Genomic DNA, 12,471 nt, shown 5'->3' with positions numbered 1-12,471 from the left:
TGGGCTCATACCATGGTAATACGAACAATAAACCCCATTTTTTAACAAAAGGATTGCATCAAAGTCATCTAAATAAGCCACGCACATCAGAAACAGCCAAGAGCCATTTCTGGCTCTGTGAAGCCTCTTCCTACATAACATTTTATCCTCTGAAGAAGAAAGGCTGTTAGAGTTTTGCAATCACCTCTCAAGTTGGTTGACTAAATACCAAGATTATTTTTTTTCCCAGCCACTTGTAAATAAACTGTTTCGCACTCTTTCCAACATTTACTCAGCCATATTTGTGTCATATCACATGTTGGACTTCTGTGTAAACATCCAGAATGCAATTCTGAATTCTTCATGTTCCTCTCTGAAGTTCTCCTTTGTGGGTGATGACAACAAAAGTTCAGCTACTATGACAATACTCATCTCATTGTACTCCTTCTTCCTGTGTTTTATCATGGGACTGTGAATTGTTTGGCACAAAGACAGACTATTGTTCTTTCTGTACAGCACTTATTGCAGCAGAGTTCTGATGTAGACAAGATTTTCTAGGCACTGCAATACATAGTGTTCTCATCTCAATGGTGAACAAGGGTAATCTGATACTGTTATAAACTGCCTTAAAAGGCTTCTTTAGTTGTTCCAATTTTACTCCTCTGAAAAAAATGCTTTCAAAATAGTCTGTTGCAGTGAGTGTGCCATATGTGAGAAGCCTGGTTTCCTTCAGGACTATTTGCATTTCAGAAACATTCACTTTTACAAAAACAGTGCAGTTCAAATCATTCAGGAAAGGTCTTTGGAGAAGGCATTAAACTATGAAATAATCTACTTACAAAGAGTAAAGTGAAAATACAACTAATTTCCTCTAGAGCCTAACTTCCTTCAAATGTCCTAATGTCTCATCAAGAGGTTCTACCTTTCCTAATGATCACCTTGAAACAGTAAAAGTTTCATGTTGTTCATGAAAGAACAACAAATCCCTCTTTCGGGAATGTGAGGACAAGAACAAGTTGCCATGCAGTTGGCTAGGATACAAAACTAAAGCATATCAGCTATTTTATGACTGCTACTCCAAGATTGCTGTTTACACTGCAGCTCAAAGCAGCTTACTGCCCTTTCAGTGAAGGATAAACTAACTCACACTTGCCTGGCACTGAAAGCACAAATAGGATCTGGTACTGCAAAAAAAGCATACCTAGGTGTGAACGTGGCCCTCCCATCAAAAAGCAGTAACTGATCCTACATGCAAAGTCAGGTTCATGTAAAGCAGTAACAACCACAAAATTGCCTCAGTGTCAGCATGGTTGCATCTCCCCTAATGAACACACGGCACTTGTAGCCTAACATGCCTTGCAACAACTCAAATGTGTGCTCAGAAACTGAGCACCTAAGTACCGTATTTAATTTGGGGCACACCTGAACCCACATACTGTAACAGACAGCTTCCTTTTTCAGAAGAAACACAAGCAGCATGACTTGAAAAATAAGGACATGGCAGTGCTGGTAATAGGACCCAGATCTTCCCAAACAGTCTTTGACCAACAGACTTTGTTTCCCCTCATCTATCTTTGCAGACCAATAGTAAAAATCCTTCCAGGTTCTGAAAAGGTTGAAAATTGTTTTAATCTGTATAAAAGGAGGTAGAAGCAGACCCTAAGAAATAGAAGTTTAGGGTTGATGCAATTCACAACATTGACCACAGCTTTTCTGTGACAGCAGTTTGTTTGGTTTTCATGATCTTATTGTGGTCTTTTTCTTCCAAAGATTTTTTAAATTTAAAGTTTAACTCCTTCTGCACTCTGTGATCAGGACAATTATTCTTTTTAAACAGTCTCATCCTTTTATTAATAGGTAAGACATATTCAAAACTCTTTCTTAGTATAAATATATATTTGTTATTATTAAAAATACTCACGGTACCCAAGCTGAGAAATAACAAAGCTGTACTCTTCAACATTATGGATGCTCGCTAGATCCCCATCCTCTTTCCTGCAAGATGTTAAGGCATCTTTCCAGATTTTGGTGTCCCTGTGAATTATGTAACAGTGCCCAGCATATGACATCCATTGATCAGGACATCTAATGGGCACATTTGTCTCTGGAAAGAAAAATTGCCATGAAGAGTTTCAGAATTCTATTCTTAACTAAAGACTGAAAATCACATAAAGAAATTAATTGTATATTTTCTTCATGAAGAACAACAGTGCTGAAAAATATGTACAGGGATAATAATCTGCATGCATGATTAAAAGTTGAAACTTCCAGTTGTTTTTAAAGAACACTACAGTTGCAAACATGTGCTTGCATCTTGTGAAAAGACAGAATTTTAAATTACCATAGAACACAGTTTTGACCTTTATATGCACACATACATACTAAAAGGCAAGGTTTGCAGAGTTGTGCTTTATCATTTTTCTACACATGTCAGCATTTCTCTTCCTCCTCCATGCTGTATAGCTATATGTTAAGAACCTGGGCTTACAAAACATATTTATGAGAGCAATTTTTTTTTCATGAAACCTTAAGCATTTTATGGATTAGCCCCATTTAGCAAAGAAAAATTAACAGGTTCTACAGGATCACGAGAGAACCCAAGTAAGAATACTTTTAGGAATCCTTTTTAAAAGCTTCATTAGGAACATCATACTGTCAAAGTAAATGATTTATGCTTTTAAAAGTTCAACAGAACAGCTCCAGAGTACTGCCAACAACCACACTGTTGTTCAGCAAACAATTCAGCCTTGGGAGGAGTGACACCCGAACATATAATAAACAGAATATTGCTGTTGTAGAAACAAATTATGATTCTTGTAGCACTTTATTTATAATTAGCAGATGGGTTTAGCAAACATCAACATATAGAGTAGAACAAGGACAGTAGGATTGCAGAAATTCTGATGGCAAAAAAAATTTGTGCATGTCAGGGAAGGATGAGCAATGTGTTTGTGTATAACAGTGGGGTATACTCCATAGAAAAATTAAGTAGGCATCCAAAGTCATGACCAGTCAGGCCCAGGTTGCAAGCACATATCCTGTCAATCCTGCCACAGGAGAGGAAGAGTGGGGGAACCCCGAAAAAACAAGCTGAATGTACATGGTGATGGTGGGAGAAACGAGAGAGAACAGAGGTGGCCAATGTTGTTGTAGAGGTTAGTCTGATGCTTCAGACAGCTGCATAATTTGTCCTATGTCTGGCCTCAGCTCTGAGCGTATGCATTTTACAGTGCTTTGCTGTGACAGTCAGAGAATTGCTTTGGAAAAATATGTAGGTATATGTGCACCTCCAATACACTTAGTGCACCCTTCTGCAAACTGTAAACACTGAATAGAACAGACATCAGCAGTTCAGACATGGCTACAGTCACAAAGGTATTTATTCCCCAGTGAGTCCGTGAGAGTCTCTTTTTCAGACCGAAGGAGACTGTGAGACTATTACTGTAAGCACTAAAGCAGCTATGGCAGGGTAAGAGAATCTTTTCTTTGTAAATGCAGTAACACCAGGAAATTTGTTGCAGGCCACAAAACAAGAAAAGCAGCTGACAGTCTAGTTTCTCTGGTGCAAGTCTTACTGAATGACATAGCTGGGGATTTCTCAGTAAGAGAAAGTTTTCATTTCTTCATTTCCAGTACTCAGCAAAAATGAATTCTGTGCTTCCCTATTCTCCTTTTAAAGAAAATACATGACAACACAAAGCCATACAATCTACTTCTTCCATCCTAATGGAAACAAGTACTGTTCCCTGAACTTGACTTAAGCAAAAGAAGCACACAAATTACAAGTAAGATGTAACAAAGGAAATCACATTAATGTGTAAAAAATGGTATCCCAAACGTCAAACTGATTAATTTACTGTGCAATAGATCAAGATACAGAAATGAAGTTTGTAAGCATAGAATGGTTATTCCTCAAATAGAGAGAAAATACTTTTGTAAGCTGTAAGCTTTGTTTCCTGAAGTCAGAAGATCTCACAGTGATTGACTTAGGTGTCTAAAACGGTGAAAGCTCTAGCTGAAGTTTGTCTTGTGATTCGGGCATACAAATTTCTCTCTTTCACACCCATCCTCTGTGGTCTGATAAGAGAGAGCTCACACAGCAGTCACAACAGTGACACTAAGAGCTTTTATTTCCTTATCAAATGTTTTATGAAACATTTGGGAACAATAAGATCACTCCACCTCGATGGATTGGGATGAAATCTATTTTGGCAGTCACTTGGTGGAGTCAGAGAGACAGACAGCCTTTCCTTAGAAAACTAAGTTAAAAAATAAGCAGGTGCCTCTTAATCCTCTTTGCTGTATTACAGGGCAAGTGCTTTGGAGCCCTGATTCTCCATCACTTCCATGTATATAATCATGGGGCCCCCTGCTGGAGACAACACTTCTGCTACAAAAAACCTGTACAAACTGTTGGCTTCCTGAAAATCTTCATCTGCAACAAAAATAAATATACTGTAAAGATTTTTCTCTACTTTTTTTTGGACACAAGTATGATTATATTCTGCTGTAAAGCGTTCTTCTGTCCCACAGTCCTCACATACTGCCTTGTTAGACTCAGTTGTAACTTCTAGGGTTAAAGTTTCAAAGGATTGCCTCTGTGTTTAATGTTAAGTGCATGACTAAGTGCATGCATGAATTAGTGATTAATTTATTTCTTGACTTGGGAGCCCTAGTCAGGAAAACATCATCTGCCATGAGTTTTCCTTTACATCATTAGAAGCTGAGGGCACTTAACACCTTGCATGATCACATACTTATTCCTTTTATGACTTCCCCCCACGGGACATTTTGGAAATTACTTTATGAAGTGAATCACTGCCAGTTTCTGGTTAATCTGTCACAATGTTTACTCAGCAATTTCTGTACAATTGAAAACTTTTGTCTCGTTTCTGTTCTTCCTCCAAATTACTGGTAAACTGCAGGGAGGAGCAGGGGGGTAAGGGAGAATCAAAAGTATACTGCATAAGAAAGAAAAGGCCATTAGACTCCCCCAAAAACTGAATTTAAATCTAAATAAGATAGCAACCTGTATTGAATTGATAGCATATTTATAGGCATCAGTGTTTAAGAACTGATGTATGAAACCTGCAAAGCTGAGCAGTAACCAACTGAACAATCTAAAACAACCTATATAAATTAAACTATCTGGTTAGCAGCTGTATATGAATACTAACAAAACTTTACATCTTAATTCAGAAAATAATTAAAATATGTACTGAAGTCCTACCCAGCTAAGGCAACAAATGTGCTTGATTTCAACAGTGAAGTATTAGCTTAATTAATTAAAGTATTAAATATTGATTTCAATATTTAATTAACAAAACACTAGCTCATCCTTGTGGGTGTTTTTCTCTTAGCAATAAAGCAAAATGAATTTGACAGAAGTCTCTGTCCTAAGTATTTTTGACTGGACAGGTCGTATATTGGCAAAAGCAGGAAAAACATTAAAAAACATGTTTTTTAAGCCAAATGTCAAACACTGAGTTTCCAAAATATCTGTTTTGCCAAGAATGCATGTTAATAAATAGACTGGAAATCCAATAATGGTTTAGCTTTTTGCTTCTAAAACCTGTACAAAATAATGTCAGTGGATTTAGGAGATACCTGTATGTCCTGGAAAGAGAAAGAAACTTCGAAAGAACAGAAAGAAAGAGTGATGAAACAAATGAATACGTTACAAGGTTTTTATAATACACAGAGAGATAATACGGAAACAGGTCTAAATAAAGCTATGAAAACTTATCCCTGTTTTGTCTTTCCTACGTACATTAGGCAAGTACCAGAATTACATTTCTTCTGAAAAAGTGTCTGTATATATATAATTTACATAATTTCATTTAAAAGTTAGTTTATATATATATAAACAATTTTATATAATATATAGAATATGTAGAGATATAGAGATATATATACATCTATACAGATAAAAATTATTTAACTGTCTTGAAATAATTTTTAAAAATTTCTCTAGTCCACTACTAACTTGGACTGGCAAACTTACTCTATTCCATAAGTAGTAAAAATGACAGCAAGAGGAAATAGATTAGTTTCACTGAGTACATGGGGCTTTAGATAATTACATATTTTTTCTAAAACATTGAATTATTTCTCTTTTTATTCTATGAATAAAATCTGACAGTTCTACTTGTTTTTGGAAAAGAGAACTCCACCATTTCTGCAATTTAGAATTCAAAGCTACTGAAGAAAGATTACTACACAGGAAGTAGGGAGGCCAGAACAAAAAGGAAGTACACACTGTTCAGTTTTACAGGGAATCTTGGTCAAGTCACAGTCTGCAGAGACCTTTGCTTGATTTTACCATGTGCAATAACAAATAGCTATTAGAATCACAGATAGAAAACACTGGTCATTAATAACTTGTTAAGGGTTTATTACCAAACCTACCTGTAGGAATAATGAAAGATTCTAAAGTAGCATTTCCTCGTTTACAAATATAGCCAAGTTTCTGATCGCATTCCCGATTCTCCCACTTAGCACCTTTGCCAGGATTTAACGCTGCACAGATTTTTCCAGGTTCTGGAGAAGGATGTCCTGTTTAAAAAAAAAAAAAAAAAAAAAAAAATGCAAAAACCTCAACCCCAAAAACGAAGTATAAGAACATCATGGTTACCCTCCCAATTACTCTCACATTCTAATCTGTTCCATGCTTTAATTATAAGATATATTAACATATAGACAGCTGTGATTCTCCACAGCCCTTTAGACTGAATGGGGTAGTTCATTCCCTTAAGAGATTTTTTTTCACAGCAACCACAAGTTGAGATATTTATCCAGTTCACAATTTAACGACATCTTCACAGGTTCAAAGTCTTGATGGAAGGTATTACAGTGCACCTATTTATTTTGTTTGGGAATTTTCCCTTTCTAAACGAAGAATGTCTAAACTCCACAGCACAATCTTTAGGTGAAACAACTGTTCAGTGAACTAGTCAAATTCTGTACTTAGTATAACAGTAAAGACAGAAAAATGGTAATTATTTTGCTAATGTGAACTTCTTGTCCACTTATCTAAACAAAATGACAATAGCAGGATATTTAGATATCTTAAGTTGAAGATTAACATTAGCACTAACAGAAACATCTAGAAAAAAAGTAGAACCTGTAGAACAGAACAAATTTCTGCAATAAACCAGATGAATTTTTCACGATCCCGTCTAATGTGATTAAACTTAACATGGATTTTCTTTTGTTTCTGAACACATGCCACTATACTACTTAACAAGCTAACAAGTGTCAGTATTGCTCAGCAATAAATGTAGGAAAACAACCGTTTGGTTTTTAGTGTGCAAGATTGTTCACTGAAAATTTTCTTATAACATTACAATTTCATTACTTTAGATGACAGTTAGTCTTATATTTGCAGTCATGTTATATCTTCTTCCCGTAAGATAAAAAGATATGCTTACTTCAAAAATACAAATTTAAATTGTTTTAATGCACAAAAAAGTTCAGCCATTGGCAGTTAGCTCTCCCAGATGCCTGACCACCATAATTTTAGTTTAGATGTAGATAAACGGTTCCCATGTTTTCCTGTAATTTATTCATGGCTAGTGAGATGGAAGAATATGAAGCTATCACAAATTCTTTTAAAATATAGTAGTGGAAGAATGGTCAGCTCTTGAACATCCAGGGTAATAGGGAGGACATAGAGGTAGGCTGACCAAAGGAAAGTCATAAAGGAGATAGCACAAATATAAAATAGGTTATATGGATTTAAGAGTATTACCTTTGAATGAACCCAAGGAACATAAGGAGTTAAAGTTAAATGAAGCCCATTTTGGTTACACCAAAACCCATCTAACCCTTTACAGGACAACTGAGAGTTGTCTGCGGTTTTAACAACCATGAACAGCTCTCCTTGCTGCTTTGGCTCCACCTCACAATCAGTTTTCCACCACTCTTCATTACATGCAGATCCTCATCAGTGCACTTGGATGACAGACCTATAAATACCTTCACAGCAACTTGCAGTTCAGACCATCTGTTTGCCTTGTATGATCACTCTATTGGAGGGCTATTTATAAAGTAGTTCAATCTACTCTTCAAAGCTTACCTACTCAAGAAGGTTATCCACCTAAATTGTGCTTTTGGCCTTACCTACACAAGAGAGCCACTGGGTGACACGATGGACCGTGCATTTATAGTTACTGCAGATTAAATACATGTGACATGCTCAATGAAGATAAGAGTATTTACACTGCGTAATTTCAGACACCTACTTTAAATTAGTCTCCTGAAAGGCTTCCTGAATAGCCAGTGCAAGGGAACAAGGGTCCTACAAAAAGAAACTTTAACATAGGCACTCTGAATAATAAACGGAAAAATCACCTCTTCTTCACCATTTATCCAGATGGCTTAGAGACTAGCTTTTTAATAATGGCACCAGAGTTCAACACTGCAACTACAGACGTGAAGTAGCTGGGTTTGTTTCAAAGTAGACTAGCATAAAATGTTCAGTTTGATACCTGTTACTGCCATGGATAGGTTAACCCCAAATGAAAATTAAAATCTAATCTTTAAGCAAATAACCAAAACAAATTGGAAAGGAAAGGAATTTTAAAAAACAAACAAACAAAAACATATACTGACCAGCCTAATCTCACAAAGACAGCTATAGCATCAGATTTATTCTGTATTCATATAGAAATAAAGTAAATTAAGTAAATTAAGAAAACATACAAATGAAGTGTAAATAGATGACTTTTAAAACTTTCCGCTGGATTTTGAGGCTACCATTTCCATTGTGAGTAACAGATTAGGCCCAGTGTGTATCCCTAGCACAAGGGCCATTACTCACAGTGTTTATAGCCACAGTCAGAATCTTTCAACATCAAAACAAGCTCAATAATTGCAGGAGAACAGAGTACTAGAAAGGAAATATGTTACATGATGATCAAATGGTTGCCTTTTAAACTGTGTAACAACATATTTAACCTTACCTGGAACCCAATTTAAGTATCGAAAAGGAGCACCACCAACCCATTGCCATCCACTGTTGAAATTCAAACTGTTAAGACCAAACCAGAGAGCAGAACTCAGTCTGCCAGTCAAACCTAGGTAACAGAGACAAAGACAGATACTGGAAGTGCACAGCAAGAGCAAACACTTTCTCCAAACTTGAGAGATGAATTCTAGCTAAACCATCTGCTTCTCCTTTTTCCCAGTACAAGTTTTAACAACTTTTAACCTTTTAGTTAAGGTGGCTATACTAAACCTGCAAAACATATCATGTTACATGAGTCACTCTAGTTTTAGATTTTTCACATTTTTAGGTGTGGAGAATTATATTACAATAGAAAACAAAATGACCCTTCTGCATGCTCTTTGTAAACCAATGATCATAAATACAAAACAAATAATTTTTTCCAGAATTATAAAACATTAAATTGATAGTTGCACAAAAGATCACAAAACCAAAAATCAGTTTTCTGAAATGAAACATGAATAGTTTCCTATTGTGTATTTTCTCTTCTAATAAAATTAACAAATGTGAGTTTCAAATTTATGAAATATTGTAAAGTAAAAAAACTGTTTGCATTTTATCAAACTACATTAAAATGTGATCATTCCAAACATCATCTTTTTAACAGCATGTCTTGTACATTTTTTGGACTCTGATTTCACTTGTTTAGCCAGTGATAAGTCAGGCTTTCAAAGCCAGTTCCAATTTATTGCTCGAGTTCTGAAAAGCACCTAGAAATATCATGCTTATGTATGGCCCTGCTGAATTCTCTCGCATTATTTACAGTCATCATTAATCAATTGTCTACCTCTGCCTTTCATATAAGACTTAGAAGCCCAGCTGGACAACTGCTGATATTTCTGAATTAAATGTATTTCTGCATAGTTCACAGAAAATCATTGTGCAATATATTATTTATTTCTGCTTCTACTGATGGCATCGTGCCAGTATGTAATTTTGCTCTACATATATTTTAGTTGTGTTTGACACCATGATTATGGGCAGCACTTGAAGCGTGGCAAGGTTAAAAAGAGGGGTAGTTAAACACTGGAAAGGACTGGAATATCATACCAGAGCCTGATTTGGCACCAACACATTAATGTGTTCCAGTACTTCTTCTATACAAACAAGTGGTGGTTAAGATGATCAAGAACTGAGCGTGATGGGAAATCCTGGTACTGCCAGGGTAGCTGTAGAATGAAAAACTGATTTCCACATACATTTGGCAGCCATATCTACTAGTTTGCAATTAAAACACACTTACTAATCACTCACTCCTATATGTTAGTGCCAAATTGCTCCCTTGAGTATTAATTTCAACAATAACTTCATCACACTCAGTAAAAAAAAAAAAGACCTATGTTTTGACCAAATCCTTAAATTGAAAACAAAAGTTTAGACAGAACAGACGGTTCACAGCATTAAAAATATATTTATCATTCCTCTAAATTGGAGAAATATGGATTTGATGGATGGACTATTAGATGGAGAAGGAATTGGCTGGATGTCTGCATCCAAAGAGTTACAGTCAATGGCTCAATGTCCAAATGGAAACCAATAACAAGTGGTGATCCTCTAGGGTCTGTACTGGGACCGATACTATTAAATATCTCCATCAATGACACAGACAGTGGGATCAAGTGCACCCTCTGCAAGTTTGCAGATGACACCAAGCCGAGTGGTGCAGCTGGGACCTTGACAGGCTTGAGGAGTGGGCCCATCCAAACCTCACAAAGTTCAACAAGGCCAAGTGCAAGGTCCTGCACATGGGTTGGGGCAATCCCCAATATCAATAGGGCCTGGGGATGAAGGGATTGAGAGCAGTCCTGCAGAAGAGGACTTGGGGGTACTGGTGGATGAAAAGCTGGACATGAGCCGGCTTGCAGTCTGGAAAGCCAGTCATATCTTCAGCTGCATCAAAAATGTGGCCAGCAGGTCGAGGGAGGTGATTCTCCCCCTCTGCTCTGCTCTGCTCTGGTGAGACCTCACCTGGAGTACTGCATCCAGTTCTCAGGTCACCAGTACAAGGACATGGACCTGTTAAAGCAGGTCCAGAGGAGGGCACAAAAATTCAGAGGGCTGGAACAACCCTCCTGTGAAGAACAGCTGAGAGAGTTGGGGTTATTCAGCCTGGAGAAGAGAAAGCTCTGGGGAGACCTTCTCATGGGCTTTCAATGTATAAAGGGGGCTTATAAGAAAGACAGAGAGAAACTTTTTACCATGGCCTACAGTGACAGGACAAGGAGCAACAGTCTTAAAATGAAAGAGGGTAGATTTAGATCAGACATAATTAAAAAAATTTTCACCATGAGGATGGTGAGACACTGGAACAGGTGGCCCAGAGAAGTTGTGGATGCCCCATCAAGGCCAGGTTGCACGGGGCTTTGAGCAACCTGGTCTAGTGCAAGATGTCCCTGCCCATGGCAGGGGCGGGGTGGACTAAATGATCTTTAAATGTCCCTTCCAACCTAAACCATTCTCTAATTCTCTGATTCTATCAACTTACATAGCACAACATATAGCTTATGGCATAGAATAGTTTATCTTCCAATTGATGTAACAGACTCAAAATATTTTCTAATTTATTTAATAGATGAACTGGTGGACTGTTTCATGTGTGTACATAGGCTAAGAAGGTAGTAAAGAAGAGACTGTCTCATTGTAGCATATAAATATATTCAAGTACAAATTCAGGAGAAATTTTTTTCAGAGGAGAAGTTTGGAAATTACTTCAAAAAACATTGAAGGATATTGAAAATAAGACAAGCTATTTGTGAGTCCTTTTGTTTATTAGTTTTTTTTCTTTCTTTTCATATTTTAGCACAAACTGATGATACGACAGCTTTAATGAGATAAGCCAAAAATGCTGACTAGTACACAGAACAAGTAGAGCACAAAAAGGATGCCATCTTGGTATCTGCATCTTTGGTTTACAAACTATTTTGCATTTTTCTGCATTTCAACTTTCATTCTTTATTGCTTGCATTACTTAATTGATGTATTCTTTATGTTACTGTAAGTTTCTGGCAATATTTAATCAGGATAAAATAATCATTGTCTGTCCAATTTTTCCAGCCGGATAATTCAAAATAACAATTTAAATCTACTAATTAACAAAAACTAACAAAATATCAATTTTCAAGATGGAACATGCCATATAAGTGTTACTGTTACAATAATGTATTTTTAAAAAAAAAAAAAATTATGGCTAATATTACCCTACCTGTCAGGTATGTTTGTTCATGCAACTCTGTGATGCTCAATAACTCTGCCTTCTGTTGTTGACAGCTTTTTCTTGCCTGGTGCCATTTCAGAGCTGCCTCAGAATTTATCTGGTACTGGACATTTGTTAAAGGATCTGTATCCCACAACAAATCAATACTATTAACTGTAGGAAGAAAAAAGAAATGTTGTAACTGATCATGAAGACAGAGCCAGATAAAATATAAAATAAACTGTGCAGCAAAAATGCACAAAACCTAAACACTGCTATAGACAACTGATTT

General features: G+C 36.5%; 1 protein-coding gene across 2 annotated transcripts in view; it reads right to left on the bottom strand.

Annotated features, from left to right (window-relative positions):
• The window catches only part of LOC141942359 (macrophage mannose receptor 1-like), a 66,021-nt gene that overhangs the window by 42,390 nt on the left and 11,160 nt on the right, over positions 1 to 12,471 (bottom strand). For both annotated transcript variants that reach the window (XM_074865406.1, XM_074865416.1), the window contains exons 4-7: positions 12,189 to 12,353; positions 8,943 to 9,056; positions 6,388 to 6,534; positions 1,901 to 2,083 (exon numbers count right to left, since the gene is read on the bottom strand). In XM_074865406.1, the coding sequence (XP_074721507.1) occupies positions 1,901 to 2,083; positions 6,388 to 6,534; positions 8,943 to 9,056; positions 12,189 to 12,353 (609 nt within the window). The remainder of the gene's footprint in view (positions 1 to 1,900; positions 2,084 to 6,387; positions 6,535 to 8,942; positions 9,057 to 12,188; positions 12,354 to 12,471) is intronic.

This window comes from Strix uralensis, chromosome 1 (assembly GCF_047716275.1).
Source record: "Strix uralensis isolate ZFMK-TIS-50842 chromosome 1, bStrUra1, whole genome shotgun sequence".
Lineage (NCBI taxonomy): Eukaryota > Metazoa > Chordata > Aves > Strigiformes > Strigidae > Strix > Strix uralensis.
Note: the sequence above shows the minus strand (reverse complement) of the source record. Positions and strands in the feature narration are given on the sequence as shown.